General features: G+C 47.6%; 1 protein-coding gene across 1 annotated transcript in view; it reads left to right on the top strand.

Moving 5' to 3' along the window:
- Nucleotides 1-18,243, top strand: part of LOC140895349 (unconventional myosin-X) — a 274,354-nt gene that overhangs the window by 179,781 nt on the left and 76,330 nt on the right. The window contains exons 23-25 of the mRNA XM_073304794.2: nt 3,208-3,513; nt 12,331-12,370; nt 13,576-14,361. Coding sequence (XP_073160895.2) covers nt 3,208-3,513; nt 12,331-12,370; nt 13,576-14,361 — 1,132 coding nt within the window. The remainder of the gene's footprint in view (nt 1-3,207; nt 3,514-12,330; nt 12,371-13,575; nt 14,362-18,243) is intronic.

The raw sequence follows: 18,243 nt of genomic DNA, 5'->3' as shown, positions 1-18,243 counted from the left end.
GTAGTCATTTCTTTGACCACTGCAGCCTCCTCTACCCCCTGCTTCTTACACCCCCCAGGCCCCCCCCCCACTCCCACCCCGTAGTCTGTTAAACATGTGGCTGCAATGACCGGGTCTCTCCACTGACTCTCTGCCTCTTCAGACTCCTCATCCTCACCTTCAAGGGTCTCCAGAACTCCACCCCCTCTACCTCTTGGCTCTCAGCTCCCACTCCTCCACCCTTAGCCTACCAGCTTCACCTAATGCTCCCTTCATCTCTCTTCTTCCCCTCTCCCAACTCTGCCTTTATTAGCACTGTCCCCAAGGCCTGGAGCAGCTTTCCTTCTCCTATTTTCCCAGGGGCCTCTCTCCTTCTTTAAGTTACTCGTAAGAACTTACTACTTTGGGCGAGCCTTTCACCACTGATCTCCTGTCAACTGCTCCCTTTTGCCACTACTGTTCCTAATCATAGTAGTGTTAAAGAAAAGCCATTACAGAAGAGCCATCCCCTCTCCTGCCCCTTGAAGTTAAGGTAACAGCTGACTCTTTAATGATTGTAGCACATGCTGCTTGCCAAAATAAAGCAAAATGCTGTCTCCATGCCTTTCCCTCTTCCCTTGTCTGGGTGCCTTTACTTGCTGTGCAGTCTGTGTAAATTAGAGTGTAAATTCCTCATGGCGGGGACATTTAAATAATAATAATTAATAATCAGAAACCTCCAGATATTTTGGGAAAGGAGGGGAGTTATCACATTGTAAAACATAGTTTCTAGACAGCATTGCTAAGGGAAAACTGCAATGTCTCTTCTGTGACTTTCCTGGAAAGGAAGGTATCCAGCTAGTGGACTGGGAGATTGGGATGTACACCATTCATCTAAGTTTAGTCTTCAAATCAAGCAGTGCTTCCATGGTCAAAAGGAAAACTCCTTATTCAACAGCTGGTGGCAAATGAGACATTGCAGAGGGAGGTGTAGGAGCAGAAAACAGGGAAGATGAAGGTTGGAGAAAGTGAAGTTAGAAATCCTTTTTTGTAAACATTTCAGTGTTGCACTGCATCAACATTAGAGAAGCTCCAATAAAAAGGAATTGGTATGGGACAAGTCCAGAAAAGGTTTCGAATGAGTAAGGCAAAACTAGAGAGTGCTGCCATGTAGCACTTAGAGCTTATCAATCACCAAGATTATGTAAATTAAGCAGAGTAACCCTGCTGTGAAGAGTTAGCTGTTCCAGGATTTTACTGTCATCTTTATCCATATCTTCAGGGACTTGTTCTGAGAATTGGGGAAAGAGGCCTAAGGGATGGAAGGTTACATGGTTCGCTCTGTACACTCTGCTTTACTTTCCCAGGAGCTCAGGGTGTCTGAATGGTCACTAAAGTGAAATATCTGAATCAGAAAATAAACCAAAGTGAAAATGCCCCATTTTGTTTAGCAGACCTGCTCCTTGTGGGACTCCTAGTCACAGCTGCTGACTCCACCAACTAAAATAAGTTGTTACTTTTCTTAGCCCTGCAGGATTAAGACTAAGCCCTGCAGGACCTGTGGAGAACTGGGGCTGTAAACTGGGCTGTGTCCCTGTTAGCCTTTCAGGACCTGCATGGGTCTGGGGGAGGGAGCCACACTCCGTCCCCATGTGGCTTCTATGACTCTTGGAGGGGGAGCCAAGCCCAGTACCTTGCAGCATCAAGAGAATAGGTAACTAAATTCCAGTTGCCAAATCAGGGTCCTTATCCCCTCTGTGTTTTATATCTGAGTAAGGGTGAAGTGCAGGATCACTGTATTTCACAGCCCTCCTGCATTGGCTGCAGAAGTTGGCTTTACCTTGGGAAGTGGAGGAAGGTGATCAGAAGGCTCCAGATGGGGCATTACATTCTATTGCCTGTGTATACCTGAGGTCAGGTTAGATGATCATAATGGTCTCTTCTGGCCTTAACTTCTGACAGATAGATATTATCAGGAAGAGCACCACGGAGCTGAGTAGGGCCCTGTCATGGTACCTTTTGTCTATATGCTTTGTCCACCTTAGAGGAGGCTAAGTATGCAGCTGGCCACCCTCTGTATGAGGAGAGGCACTGGGGAGAGAAGCAGGGGGAAGAGGCAGCCCCCAACCAGTTTATTTAAACCTGCTTCTGTCGCCCTTTCTCCTTCTTCCCCTCTCTGTAGCCTGCATCCAGCTGAGCTGTCCCTGGGGTACGGTGAATCAGGGGGACTGCGGGGCCCAATTCTTCGCGAGGAGGTGGGCAGGGAGGTGAGGCAGGAGGGAGAGCGGGGTGAACAGGGAGGCAGGCGAGAAGGAGCCCCCCTACCAGAACCTCTCCCTCCCCACAGCCCACTGGCAAGCCGCACCAATCAGTACCTTCCCCTCCCTCTCAGCCCCTGCTGCCTGCCACGGATCACATGTTTCGCAGCATCAGGAGGCGCTGGGGGCGAGAGGAGCGAGGGTGCAGGGTGCTCCGGGGAGGAGGTGGAACTGGACGGGGGAGGGGCGGGAAGAGGTGGGGCGGGGGCAAAGCGGGAGTGGGAAGAAGCAGGGCAGGGGTGGGGCCTTGGGGGGAAGGGGTAGAGTTGGGGGTGGGGCCTGGGCGGAACCAGGGGGAGCACCCCCCTGCAGATTAGAAACTCAGTGCCTGTGTCCCAGGCCTCACACCCCCTAGGTATGGCTCTGGCTGCTGGACCCCTGGTTTCATTGTTGTTAATGTAGCATAATCTCAGATGCTTACGCTGGGCCTAGGGGATCATTCTCAGGTTGTGTTTGAAATTTCAAGGCGGTTCAGTGGCCAGCGAGGTGGATGCTGGGGGTGTTTTCCTCTCTAAAGATTCCAAGGGGTCTGTGCGATGGGCATACAAGTGTGCTAGGCTGTTAGTTTTTCAGAGATGTGCATGTAAGATTTGAGGAGCATGAAACTTCCTTTCTAGTGGGTGACAATCTCTTCTTCATCCCCTGGGGATCTCATGCTCCTTTTCCCTTTCAACAAAGGCAGACATATTAAAGCAGCTCCAAGAAGGGTCACTTTGATGACAGGAATAAGGTGGCAGATGCAGGAAAGACGGCAGCAAGGAAAAGAATCTTCGCGTGGTAGAAAAAGAGGGAGAGACTTGTGCCCCCTATGGGCACTGGCATGCTCACGTCATTTGGTCAGCACTTTGGTACCATGGGGAGCCGTTCCTTAGAAACATGAGAGACATGGCTGTAACAGAAGTGGTCAGTAACTGTTTGGTTTTGTTTGTAGGAAGAAGTACCGAAAAGCCCTAGTCAGTATAGTTACAATCCAGAAGAACTATCGAGCGCACTTCTGGAAGAAAGCCCTCCTGCGACTGAAGGCTTCGGCTGTTGTCCTGCAGAAGCATTGGCGTGGCCAGCTGGCTCGCAGCCTCTATCGGCATCTACTGCAGCAGGAACAGAGACGGAAACAGGAAGTGGAGGAGAGGAGAAGGCAAGAAGAGGAAGAGCAGTTCAGAAGGGAGGAAGAGGAAAGACAATGGCAAGAAGAGGAGGAGCTTAGGAGGAAACAGGAGGAGGAAGAAGAGAAGAAAAGGTACTGGATTATTTCTCACAGTTCTAGTTACATGGCTGGCTCCTAGTAGTGAATCTGCCAAGGTGTATGAATAGGTCTGAGGCTCTGGCATGACAGCAATGCCTTCAGGCCATAAGGAAGCAGTCACTTGAGACATCGTTGCAGTAATTACATAGTGTACTTAGATTTCCAGAAAGCCTTTGACAAGGTCCCTCACCAAAGGCTCTTAAGTAAATTAAGTTGCAATGGGATAAGAGGGAAGATCCTTTCATGGATTGAGAATTGGTTAAAAGACAGGGAACAAAAAGTAGGAATAAATGGTAAATTTTCAGAATGGAGAGGGGTAACTAGTGGTGTTTCCCAAGGGTCAGTCCTAGGACCAATCCTATTCAACTTATTCATAAATGATCTGGAGAAAGGGGTAAACAGTGAGGTGGCAAAGTTTGCAGATGATACTAAACTGCTCAGATAGTTAAGACCAAAGCAGACTGTGAAGAACTTCAAAAAGATCTCACAAAACTAAGTGATTGTGCAACAAAATGGCAAATGAAATTTAATGTGGATAAATGTAAAGTAATGCACATTGGAAAAAATAACCCCAATTATACATACAATATGATGGGGGCTAATTTAGCTACAACTAATCAGGAGAAAGATCTTGGCGTCATTGTGGATAGTTTTCTGAAGACGTCCACGCAGCATGCAGCGGCAGTCAAAAAAGCAGAAGGGGTGTTGGGAATCATTAAAAAAGGGATAGAGAATAAGACGGAGAATATCTTATTGCCCTTATATAATACTGCGTACTTGAATACTGCGTACAGATGTGGTCCCCTCATCTGAAAAAAGATATACTGGCAGTAGAAAAGGTTCAGAAAAGGGCAACTAAAATGATTAGGGGTTTGGAAAGGGTCTCATATGAGGAGAGATTAAGGGGGGATTTTGATTAGAGATATATAAAATCATGAGAGGTGTGAAGAAAGTGAATAAGGAAAAGTTATTTACTTGTTCCCATAATATAAGAACTAGGGCCACCAAATGAAATTAATGGACAACAGGTTTAAAACAAATAAAAGGAAGTTCTTCATTCAGCACACAGTCAACCTGTGGAACTCCTTGCCTGAGGAGCTTGTGAAGGCTAGGACTATTAACAGGGTTTAACAGAGAACTGGATAAATTCATGGAGGTTAAGTCCATTCATGGCTATTAGCCAGGATGGGTAAGGAATGGTGTCCCTAGCCTCTGTTTGTCAGAGGGTGGAGCTGGATGGCAGGAGAGAGATCACTAGATCATTACCTGTTAGGTTCACTCCCTGTGGGGTATCTGGCATTGGGCACTGTTGGTAGACAGGATACTGGGCTGGATGGACCTTTGGTCTGACCCAGTATGGTCATTCTTATGTTCTTAATTTGGATACATTCACAAGTCTCTTTAGGACAGGAGTTACTCCTGGGAGCATTCTGCATGAAAAAATGAAAAATTCTGCACACAATATTTTAAAATTCTGCAAAATTCTACAAATTTTATTTGTCAAAATAACACTAAATAATCACTCCAGTTGCAATTAATTTGGTAATTTATTTCAAAATACCTGTCAGCAAGTATGTCCGTAATAATACGGACATACACAAAAGTTCCCCCAGGAGTAGAGTTAAAAAAACCACAGTGACAACCTGGTTCCTCTTTCTCTGTCCCCTTTCTCCCACTCCGCTCCCTGAGCCCAGCTGAGGGGACAGACACCCACAAACCCTCCTCCATAGAGCCCACCTGCAGCCCCCCCCCCCCCAGGCCAATACACCCGATCCCCCCAAATCCCCTCCTCACAGCCCCGCTGCGCCCCCCGCCCCCTTGTCTAGACACCCGTCTTCGACTGCCCCTCCCCACCAGAGCTCAGGGATCCAGAGGGAGAAACAGCCTGATGCTTGGTCCCAGGCTTGCAAGGTGTTTCCTGCGTGCTGCCCTCTCTTCCCTCAGGGCATGCTGGGAACTGCAGCTGCCAGGAACCCTCTCTCTCTCTCTCCCGCTTCCCACAGCAGTGTCTTCTGTGTGCAAGCTGGGTTCTGCCAAGTCCAGTGGCCCTTAGTGGTAGCTAGCAGCCCTGAAGCCCATTTCTTTGGAGGAAAGAAAATCATTCTTTGACAAAACCCTGGCTGGGATGATTTTAGTTGGGGATTGGTCCTGCTTTGAGCAGGGGGTTGGACTAGATGACCTCCTGAGGTCCCTTCCAACCCTAATATTCTATGATTCTAAGAAAGGAAATTCTGCATGCACAACATTAATTTTTGCAAAATTCTGCATTGCACAGTGGTGCAGAATTCCCCCAGGAGTAAGGATTGGAGTGGAGTGCAGGTGGCTCAGAGTAGAAAAGCTGGGTAGGTATGGGCTATCCCTCATTCATTTGTAGAGTTAATTTACTGATTTCCTCCCTCCCTTCCCCCCCCCTCCCCCCACAATGCCCCTTCAACATTGTTCCTCTTTGTAATATGAGGAGTGGATTTTAGTCACTGGGCCAGGAATAAATATTTTCCTCCTACCTTCCCAATGGTATCGTGACCTCTGAAACTTCTAAGATCAGCCAGTGTCTGAGACAGGGTACCAGACTTTATGGGTCATTGGTCTGTCCAGTATGACCAGTTTTTCAGTGAGATGGATGATTGATCTCTGTTCTGGTATTGCAGTTCTTATGATCTTATCTGCTTGCAGTTCCTTTGGATAGTTCGAAATGCTTCTGAGCTGTGCTTTTTTAGCACTACTGCCCCTGCTCTATCACTCATCCCAAGAAAGTGTGTACATGAAGATGTCATGAAGGTGCCTGGAGATAAGAGCAAATGTGCAGGTTGGGAGCAATTCGTGAATAACAAGAGGCACACCTCACCATCCTCCTTTCAAGGGATGTCATTCATTTTAGTTCCATAGTTACCTACCTTCTACACAAATTTGGTGTCCCTTAACTTTGATTGTTGACATCTGTTTACACTGGTGATACAGAATCATAACACTGAAGTCATAGAAATATTTACATTAAGGGAATGAATCCTACACCATTTTAAGCTTCCTGCATGAATAATTGTTTTGTCCCCCGCACTTTGGGTCTTTGCCACATATGGTGTCCTGCAATTGGGCTTTGGCAGGTTAGAGGTATGTGAAGGGGGTCACATAAAAATCAATAGGGAAACTTGTTGCATGGAAGAGGAATCGCCTACCACCCAGTAGACACAGCAGGGGGAGACATCTGTTGGATCTAAGTCTGGGTCCTTACATTTCCTGAGGTCAGTGCTCAGCTGTTGAATTAAAAAACTTAACTGGCAGCTCCAACAAACAGAAGCCCCATTTGACTGATACGCTAGTACAGTAACTCCTCACTTAAAGTCGTCCCAGTTAACTTGTTATGTTGCTGATCAATTAGGGCACATGCTCGTTTAAAGTTGCGCAGTGCTCCCTTATAATGTTGTTTGGCCTCCGCCTGCTTTGTTCACTGCTTGCAGAAAGAGCAGCCTGTTGGAGCTAGCTGGTGGGGGCTTGGAACCAGGGTGGACTGGCAGCCCCCCATCAGCTCCCCGCTCCCCTAAGTTCCCTGTGCGGCAGCCACCCAGCAGGCTACCAATTGCCGGCTGTTCAGCTGTCCCTCCCCCCCACTGCCATGTGCTGCTCCTGCCCTCTGCCTTGGAGCTGCCCGGGGGCAGGGGAATCATAGAATATCAGGGTTGGAAGGGACCCCTGAAGGTCATCTAGTCCAACCCCCTGCTCGAAGCAGGACCAATTCCCAGTTAAATCATCCCAGCCAGGGCTTTGTCAAGCCTGACCTTAAAAACCTCTAAGGAAGGAGATTCTACCACCTCCCTAGGTAACGCATTCCAGTGTTTCACCACCCTCTTAGTGAAAAAGTTTTTCCTAATATCCAATCTAAACCTCCCCCACTGCAACTTGAGACCATTACTCCTCGTTCTGTCATCTGCTACCATTGAGAACAGTCTAGAGCCATCCTCTTTGGAACCCCCTTTCAGGTAGTTGAAAGCAGCTATCAAATCCCCCCTCATTCTTCTCTTCTGCAGGCTAAACAATCCCAGCTCCCCCAGCCTCTCCTCATAAGTCATGTGTACCAGACCCCTAATCATTTTTGTTGCCCTTCGCTGGACTCTCTCCAATTTATCCACATCCTTCTTGTAGTGTGGGGCCCAAAACTGGACACAGTACTCCAGATGAGGCCTCACCAATGTTGAATAGAGGGGAACGATCACGTCCCTCGATCTGCTCGCTATGCCCCTACTTATACATCCCAAAATGCCATTGGCCTTCTTGGCAACAAGGGCACACTGCTGACTCATATCCAGCTTCTCGTCCACTGTCACCCCTAGGTCGTTTTCCACAGAACTGCTGCCTAGCCATTCGGTCCCTAGTCTGTAGCGGTGCATTGGATTCCCAGATGGTTCTGACGCATTAGCCTTCCTATTTTGTTATACATCAACTGCTTAACACTTTCCATTATACAGATTTTGACTTATTTTTTTAAAGAACTTTGAGTTCTTTGAGTAATGGTTCCTATGTGTATTCCAGAGGTAGGTGCGCATGCACGCCATCCATCTGAGTCTGGAAGTTTCTTGGCAGTGTCCATTGACCCACATGTTTGTTATGCGTCTCCTCGTGTTCCCTGTTGAGGGTATAATAGGTAGTGAGGGTTGAAGCCTCTCCAGTTCCCTCTTACCGCCACGTGGCCTGAGTCAGAAACCCCTGTTCCTTCGCTCTCTTAGGGCTAGTCTAAGCTAAAAATGCTACAGTTGTACAGCTGCACTGATGCTCTCTTATCAGCTTAATAATTCCACCTCCGTGAGAGGTGGTAGCTATGCTGGCAGGAGAAGTTGCACACACCGGACTTGTGCACCTACACCTAAGCGGGTGGAGAAACAATACTTTGTGCCCACTAGGGGGGCAGATTTCCTGTTCACCCACTCGCCCCCAGCCTCCCTTGTTGTCCAGGTGGGTTCTGGAATGTGCAAGGCAGCAGCCACAAATATCCACTCCTCCGGACAAGATGACTAAGCGCCTAGACTTGCTGTGAAGATTGATTCCTCTGTGGAACTGTAGTTCCACATTGAAAATTATCAGGCTTTGCTGGGAAGTACGACTTTGATAACTATTTTAGGCTAGCAGAGTTCAAAGACAAGCTCCCTCCAGAACACCAAGAGCAATTCCATGCGCTGGTAGACAAAAAGAGACTGATCACCAGGGTAGCCAGCTCTCTGGACAGCAGTGGATGCAGCTGACACATCCTCTCGATCTCTAGCCACCGGAATAGTTATGTGAAGAGACTCAGGGCTACAATCTTTCTGCTTCCCTAGGGTTCCGATATGTGATCAAGGACCTATTTTTTTGACGAGAATAAACTCTTCAACAAAAAGATGGATGAATCTTTGCAGTTTTTCAAGAATTCCAGATTGACACTACAGGTCCTTGGCATATACATTCTGGCCCCTGGACTCGGGCAGCAGAAACAACCCTTCCACCCATGACCATGCACACCCTACCCTGCCTTCTATCAACAAGAGCCCCCACGCCAACAACAACAGTCTCTGAGACCCTGCTTTCCTGCCTTTGCCAAAACCACCTCCTTGAACCTCTCCCAACCAACGGCCAAAGGACAATTATGACACAAACCTCCCTCAGTGCCACGTGCGCAGAGGTGAATTAAGCTTTATTGGGGCACTAGACACAAAGAACTTTTGGGCCCCTCACACCGCCCTTGCCATGGGGACCCGCTCCCTGCTCCTCCTTTCTCCATTCCCCTTTCCTTCCCCCCACCCTACCTCCCTTCCCCACTGCATCTTTCTCCCATTCACCCCTTCCCCTCCCCCCAGTACCTCTTCCCCCCCCACCCCCTTTCCCCACTGCTTCTTCCCTCCTCGCCCAACCTCTTCCCCATTGCTTCTTCCTTACACCCATTCCCCTCCCCCACTCCCTCATTCCCCTTCTCTTCCCCCACCCCGTTGCCTTTTCCCCCCACCCCCCTTTTCTCATCCTCCATTCCTCTTCTTTCCCATTCCCCTCCCTCATTCCCCTTCTCTTCCCCCCACCCCACCTCCCTTCCCCATTGCCTCTTTCCCCATCCCCATCTACTCATCACCCCCTTCCCTCTCCCCAATTCCCCTCCCCCCACTCCCTCATTCCCCTTCTCTTATCCCCACCCCATCTCCCTTCCCCACTACCTCTTCCCTCCTCCGCCCCCCACCCCGAGTTACTCAGCGCTGGCAGAAATGAGAGGAGGCAATGGCATGTGATCCCACATGCATCCCCCACACCTTGCCCCTGTTGCAGGGGGCATTGTCCTTCCCAAACTACATCCATCCCCTCCCTGTCTCCCGACACTGCCATCTCCACCTCCCCTGAGCTGGGCTCCCTCTGCCCAGAACGGGACTCATCTACCCAGTGGGGGCTGGGAGTTGCAGCCACACACAGAGCCTGCCAGCATAGGTGCTGGACCTAGGGGTGCAGGGGGTGCTGCAGCACCCCCTGACTTGAAATGGTTTCCATTAGATACAGGATTTACAGTTTGGTTCAAAGGCTTACAGCATCCCCACTGTAAATATTGTTCCAGCACCCCTGCCTTCTGGCCCTGGCTGAGCAGGAGCTAGCGGTGACCATGCCTCACTCCCTGCTCTCACCCGCCACCAAGGCAGGTTTCTTTTGTTAAAAGGGCTATGCCATTTCACTTTTAAAAGTGGAGGGACCATGGCCCCCCCGACCCTCCTATCGCAGTTTCAGCGCCCCTAGGCTCCCAGACCCTCCACCTGCCCTGGGGTGCAGGGACAAGGACAGGACTGTTCTCAGGCACCCCAGCCCCCCGCCCAGGGCAGCTGGAGAGTCCGGGTCCCCCCACAGTGACCTGAGCTACTTGGGCTCTGGCCCAGCTCCGGCTTCCGGCCTGGTCGGGGACGGGGCCCTAGTAGGGGATCAGAGGAGAAGGGGGTGTGGTCAGAGTTCCAGCACTCCTGGGGGCCCCCAAATTGGCCAGAGCTCCTGGGCATGGGCTCTGTTGGCCCGTGCGGTAATCCACCACTGCACTCGTGCCCTATGACATCTTTGGGGTGATGCTCTTCTCCTCCCCTGGACGGGCGACCTCCACTTTGCCTTTCCCCACATTCCCTCCTCCCTCAAGTGCTACACAAGATTCATCAGGACAGAGCCAACATCATCCTCATAGCCCCTTTCTGGCCCAGCAGTTCTGGTTTGCAGACATCCTCAGATTCTGGCTTCCGCACACTCCTAGATCTCACAGAAGACCAAGGGAGACTCAGTCATCCCAATCCAGACCCTCTTCACTTCACAATCTGGTATTTGGATGGGCATCAAGTGTGGACTGTGCATACTCTGCCTCGGTTCGGCAAATCCTCACACAAAGCAGGAGGGAATCCATCAGAGCCTGCTACTGAAAGTGGAGAGGTGTTGACCTGCATGACCTATTATATCCTCGGCTGGGAACAGGAGGAGATGCACAACACGCGTGCGGGTCAACGGACACTGCTAAGAAACACTTCTACACTCGGGTGCTTGGTGTGCATGCGCTTCCATGTGTGGAATAAGATAGGGACCACATTTCTCTAAGAATTTCCAGTTGTAGGTAAGTAACCTCCTCAACTGCGTGATTTTTAATCCCCTGTAAATTTGATCATAGATTCCAAGGACAGAAAGGAGCTTTGGAATCATCTAGTGTGATCTCCTGTATAGCACAAGGCATAGAATGTCCCCAAAAGAATTTCTATCTTTTAGAAAAACATCCAATCTTGATTTAAAAATTCATTGATGGAGAACCCACCACAACCCTCAGTAAATTGTTCCATTCATTAACTACCCTCATAGTTAAAAATGTACACCTTCTTTCCAGTCTGAATTTGTCTAGCTTCAGCTTCCAGCCAGTGGACTGTTATACCTCTCTCTGCTAGATTGAAGAGAGCATTATTAAATATTTGTTCCACATGTAAATACTTCTAGACTGTGATCAAGTCACCCCTTAACCTTCTCTTTGTTAAGTTAAATAGATTGAGCTCTTTGAGTCTGTCACTATAAGGCATGTTTTGTAATCCTTTAATCATGCTTGTGGCTCTTCTCTGAATCCTCTCCACTTTATCTACATCCTTCTTGAACTGTGGGCACCAGAAATGGACACAGGATTCCAACAGCCATCACACCAGTGCCAAATATAGTGGTAAAATAATTTCTCTATTTCTACTCTGGAATCCCTTGTTTATGCATCCCAGGATCCCACTAGGTCTTTTGGCCACAGCGTCCCACTGGGAGCTCATGTTCAGATTATTATTGTTCATGACTAATGCTGCGAGTTTGTCATGGAAGTCACGGATTCCGTGACTTTCCTTGACCTCCATGACTTCTGCGGTGGCCACCGCCCCTCTCCCCGCCCCTAGCAGCAGCAGGAGTTTGGGTGGGGGGCTCAGGGCTGAGGATTGGGGTGCTTTTAAAAAAAGAGAACTTTCTCGAAACTGAAATTGTGCACAAAGAGCCTGATCCAGTGGTCTTGGAAATCAGTGGAAAAGCCTCCCATTAACCACAATGGGCTTTAGCTCAAGACCATAATGAGTCTATGTAATCCTGCCTTCTTGTCCTTTCAGCCCCGCTCCATCTGATCCAATTTCCTGATTTACCTCAAAGTAAAGAATGCATGTGCAAGGATGGGCCATGCCAAGCATGAAGGAGCTTGGTGGGTTTACTAAATCAGCTTTATAACAGGAGCCTTACTTCACCCTTAATCATAGAGAGATGATTTGCCATAATTTCTGTTCAAATACTCAGATGATCTGGGTCTGTCACTTACTTTTGTCTTCTTTTGAACAGAGAAAAAGAGCAGCTGAATGCTATACTCCAGGTGGCTCAGGTAAGTTTAATTGTTCATGCCTTTGCTGTGTCTCCTCTTTGGACCTTCTGAAGCTCAGGCTCCTCTGCTGGTTGCCTTCACTGACTATTCTTTTTCCTGAAATATGCACCTTTATTTTACTGTGATAAAACATGTTAGAAAAACTCCCTATGAAAGCATTCTTTTCGTTCTTAATCTACAGGTGCCTGACCGCAGCAGAAGGGTTGTCTAGTTAACATGGCATGTTCATTGTTTTAGTATCTTTTTGCAGAGTTCCTATCTAAACATTTCAGGGTTAGACAGGTTGCATCCTGTTTTATCTCTGACGGTGAGCTTATTGCACATGACCCTTTGATGAGCTGCATTTTGTGACACAGTCCTTTTTGCTATATTGTTGCCTGCAACAATCAAAACAAAGGAAGAGTGGAAAGGAGTTAGAACGGCTATGAATCTCCACCTTCTGATTGCCAATCTAACCGTTCAAGGTTCTAGCAACATAACTGAGCATGTTGAACAAGCTGATTGTAAAAACAACTTGTTATTTTCTGGTCTCTCTTCCTTTATCTTCTTCATCCTAGTTCGTCAGCACAGGGAAGATGAGAGATCTGAATGAAATAACTTTTTAGTGCACATACTGAACTAGCAAAAAGTAGTATCTAAACAACAGTTTGAGTCTTAACCCAAGCAGGCACTGATCACTGTGGAAGTAAGAGACCACCTAGTTGGCTGCACTGTCATATTTGTGTGGAACTAAGTGTATTTACATGATACCTTTAATATTTATTGTAGACCCATCAACAATCATTTTCCAGCAAAAAGGGGGGGGGGGTGCTGTTTATCTCCAAACTGTCATAATGTTTTCCAGGCTCCTTCATCATCTGCATATTGTGGTGCATTTCCTGGAATTTTCCTTCATCCCTACCATACTTTAGTGTGGATAGCAGGTGAACAGGCCTGGTCCTCTAATAAAGCAGTTAGCCTTCCAATGAGGCTACAGAGCAGCTGAGAAATTCAGAGCTATATGCCTTGACTGGAGATACCATAGCTGTGTATTGGAGTGGGAGGATGAAAAACCGAAAGGATGCATGCAGTGGCTTTTTATAGAGGGGAAGTGAGAATACACATCAGGCATGTTCTTGTGGGGAAGAGAAATTGGAGGACCCAGGAAGGCAGCCCCTTTATAGGTTGGGGGCTCTTTAATTTGATATTGGCACAATTTCTTTAAGGTGGAGGTGTTAAGGACCCAAGAGGAGGAGATCCCACTGCAGGAAGAGGAGAGAAGGCAGATGGAGGAAATCCTAAGGCTGGAAAAGGAGATTGAGAAGCTACAGCAGCAGCAGAAGGCAGATCACATGTCCATTGCCTGTGAAAACACCAAGAATGAAATTAACTGGCAGCGAGAAGAGGAGATCCAGAGGCTAGAGAAGGAAGCATCCAGGGTTGCTCAAGAGTTCTTGGAACTACTGGATTTTGGAAACCTGGATGAAAGCGTGCAAAGCCTAGAACATTCACTTTCCAATGAGGGAACCCTCAACATTGACTGCAGCCTTGTGGCGCCTTTGGCTGAGGAAGAAGTAGATGAAGGCTTTCATGCTGATGATGAGGGGCTCTCTGTCCCCAGCCTGGTTGTTTTGGATGAACACAGCACTAGAACCAGCGACAGCTCCACTGAGGAAGACACATATATGAATCTACCATTTCTGAGAAGGGGTGAGGTGGAGGTAGACAGCACTGCAGATCATCTTGTGGAAAGCCCTGAGGAGCACAGTGCCCCATCTGACGCCACAGAAAGTATTTACAACACAGTCTCAGAAACCCTGAGGAGTAACAGTAGGGTGATCGGAGAGCCAATTTACAGCTTCCCACCAGATGTGGAGTCTGACTATGACCACGAGGAGTTTGATGGTTTTGGAGATACTGGGAGCACCTTGGCTGAGCCCCTAAATGGTGAGGAGATCTTGAGGCGTTCCCATGGTACCAGCATGGACTCCAATCGTGGCAGCCTAGACTCCGTAAGAATTTTTGCATTAACTGATAGCCAGTTTTGCTTTATCTATTCATTCTCTGGTGTCTCACTTTGAGTGCAGGTATTAGTAAATAATACTCTCTTAGCCCATCTGCTGTTATATAGGAGGTCAGAGTAAATGATCACAGTGATCAATTCTGGCCTTAGAGTCTATGAATCTTTGCTGGCCAATACTAGATCACTAATAATGGTCATGAGAGAGAGGACCTGATGTGTTGGCAGTAAGCAATTAGTGAAAAGGCAGAGGGGATGCGTCTCTCCGTCATTACTGGCCCCCACACAAGCCAGCAGACTTCCGCTTTCTGTAGAGGTTCTTATACTGTGCTCATCACCATGTTATCTGAGCACCTTCCAGCAGTGTGATTAACATCTGCCATGTGTTCTCTCATCAGAGACTTTATATTAATAGCTTAAATCTCTCCAGGGAAGACCTAATGGGTAACAATGAGAGGAAACTAAATGAGAGAGTAAGAACAATAGATAGAATTGATCTCATCACCAAAACCCCTATTGGTCTTGCTTAGGCAAGGGTTTCAGAGTAGATGCTTAACTCCTAAATCATCTACTCGTGATTTCAGCTGCCACCTACTGTGTATAGAATATATGAATAGATTTTAAAGCCTGAAGAGACCATTGTGATAATCTAGTCTGACCTTCACAGAATTTCACATAGTAATTCCCTCCCCTGTGAGAATTACAGGAAGGGTGGGCCTAGGGGTCTGGGACTCTGAAGACCCAGGTTCAGTTCCCAGCTCCACCACAGACTTCTTGTGCTCTTGGGCAAATCACATAGGCCCAGATTTTTAAAGGTATTTAGGTGTTGTGGCGCTTAACGTTGCAATGTCTAACTGACTTAGGAGCCTACATATAATTTTCAAAATGGATTTAGGCACTTAGGAGCCCATCCATGGGATTTAGGTTCCTAAGTGCCTAAATCCAAGTTGAAAATGAGATTTAGGCTCCTTCGTCAGCACCACAACTCCTACATACTTGGGTCTTAGTTGTCTGTAAAATGGTGACGTTACTTCCCTACCTCCCGCGGGTATTGTGAGGATAAATACATTAAAGATGCCTTAGATAGATAAGTGACACTGTTGAGACCAGTGTCTTGTGGTTGAACTACATCATATCTGTTAGAAAAATATTCAGTCTCTATTTAAGGACTCCAGATGAAGATTGATTTACCACTTCCCATGCTATTCTGTTCCAGTGATTCATTACATACACTTTTTAAACATTGCATCACATTTCCAGTTTGAATTTTTCCAAATTCAACTTCCAGCCCTTGGACCTTGTTATGATGTTTTTATCAAAGGACCCCATTATGTCAGATACCTTATCTTTGTGTAGGTTCTTAGATCGTGATCAAATTGCTTCTTACCTACTCTGTAATACATTAGTTTTAGTTCTTTGAAAAGCCTTTTATTGTAAGGTGGGTTTTCCAGATCTTCAATAATTCTTGCAGCTCTTACTTGAGCCTTCTCTATTCTTTAACATGCTTGTTAAAATGAAGACAATAGAACTGGTCACAGTTTTCTAGCAGGGGCTTTACCGGTGCTGTATACAGAGGCAGTTTCACCTCCCTACTACTTCTTGGTAGTTCCCTGTTTATAATCCAGCCCTTTTTACAACAGCACCACACTGGAGTTTATGTTCAGTTGGTTATCCACAAAGACCCCTAAGTCTTTTCGAGAATAAATTCCCTCATCCTCCAATTACAGCCTATGTTCTTTGTTCCTTAAGAACATAAGAACGGCCATACTGGGTCAGACAAAAGTCCATCTAGCCCAGTATCCTGTCTTCTGACCGTGACCAATGCCAGGTGCCCCAGAGGGAAAGAACAGAACTGGTAACCATCGAGTGATCCATTCCCCATCACCCATTCCCATGTATCACCTTGCATTTGGCTGTATTAAAACACGCTTGGTCATGCTCATGTTACCATAACCCTCTGACCCAGAGGTGCTTGCTCTCACTCACTGAAAGTTTTGGCCTTGGGCTCTTAAAAAAGGTTAGTACGGCAGTGGGCTTCGAGCCCACTCAAGTGCTATATTTCAGAGTCAGAGTTTAAGATGAGAAGGAACCTTAGATCATCTAGCGTGATGTTCTGTATAGCACAGGCCAATAATTTTCACCCAGATACCCATCTATTAAACCCACATAGTTTAGATTAAAACATTTCAGGCCTCAGGAAATGTAACTGTGCCACAGGAAGAGAATGGGAGAAACTAAGTCACCATCAATGCCCAAGGCTTCTGCAATGGCAGGGAATTGATTAGATGAAAGGTGCCCAGATGATCCTAGCAGTGAACCATGTCTCATGTTGCAGAGGAAGGGGGAAAAAATCCCAAGGTCCTAGCCAGCATGAGCTGAGAGGAAATTCGTTCCCAAGCCCAGATCTGGTGATCAGCTTGACTCTGAGCATGGAGCAAGAAATATCAGTCAGGCATCTAGAAAGAGAATTCCCTACCACCTCAGAGCACTGGTCTGGCTTGTCCATTGTCTCATCGCTAGCGATGGCCAATCTGTGATGCTTAAGAGGAAGGCAAAACAAAACACCCCAACCCCACCAAAACTAAAAACCACACCTCACAACAACAAAACACATCTAGCCAACTGTGCGTCAGATCGTTTCCTTCTTATTTCTCCCAGGTCCTTCTGTGTCCTACCTATCCACAGGACCTTTTTTCACAGTCCCTTTCCTGGGCTGAGTGTTCTCTACCCCAGATCTCCCCCGTAGAGGTCTGCAGGTCTCCACCTCCAGAGCAGATCTTGCTTTATATATAGTCCCTATTCTAGTCACATTGCTCCTCTGTCATGTGATGTGGGAATATACCTCCCATCAATCCCTCTGGAGCCCATATCTCTCAGAATTATCTTGTCTTAAGTGCTGAGCTCCAATAAAAGGCATGCTAGCAGTACCTTCCCTTAAAGGGGGATCACATGCTCTGTTATAACCAGGATATCCTTAAAATTACTTTCTTCTGTTTTTGCCCTTCTTTAATACTAACCTGGCACCCAAGTTTCTAAACTGCCTGAGATTTCCCCTCAGTATTGCCGCCTTCCAGTTTCCTTATCCCTCAGCCTCCTCCTGCTTTCAACACTACCAAATTTGGGTTCTGGCAGCACTGCATACCTGGTTAGAAAGTTGCACAGTACTCCATGAATTTGTCATTGATGTCCATCAGTTTTAGGAGAGATGTAATGTTAGAAGTATTACATCTTCCCACCACACCTGAGTAGCAGCAGCAGCTGCTCAAGCTTCTAGGACCTTGGTTCCTTCTGGTGACCCTGCTAGTTGACCGTATGTTGCATTTTTCCAGTAGTGCTCAACAGAGCCAGTCTTCTGGTGCAGCTGCTGGGCAGAAGCTTTAATCTGGACTCCACTCGCCCTCCATGCTGCAGTTTTAGAGCAAGAGTGAAGATACACTAGGTCAGAGCTAGTGATCCTAAACTTGAAGCAGTGTGCCAAGCAGATCCCCACCTATCCCTAGGCCTGGGGGTTGGGGGCATGAAGATCCCAGCTCAATTCCCCCTCCCAAGGGCGTGGGAGCAAAGATCCCAGTAGCTATCTTCTGGCTTGATGGGGCAGGGTGGTGCTTGCCCCCACCAGCCTGAGGGCCTTCTAGAGCCCAGGAGACCAGCAGGAGCCGGGCAACAGCAGCAGATGTAGGGGCCCACGAAGAGGCGAAGGTGCAGCAATAACGGATTTTGAATGCAGTGAGGGAGAGGGAATGAGAGGGGAAAGGGTGAGAATGAAGATCAGGGAGAGTGAATGGCAATGGCAGAGAAGAAGAGAGGAGTGAATAGAGAGCGCGTGCAATTTGTGGGGGGATGAAGGGGCTGCCTTCATCAGTATTAAACTCAA

This window comes from Lepidochelys kempii, chromosome 11 (assembly GCF_965140285.1).
Source record: "Lepidochelys kempii isolate rLepKem1 chromosome 11, rLepKem1.hap1, whole genome shotgun sequence".
Classification (NCBI taxonomy): domain Eukaryota; kingdom Metazoa; phylum Chordata; order Testudines; family Cheloniidae; genus Lepidochelys; species Lepidochelys kempii.
The sequence above is the reverse complement of the archived record's forward strand: the minus strand, read 5'-3'. Positions and strand labels throughout refer to the sequence as shown.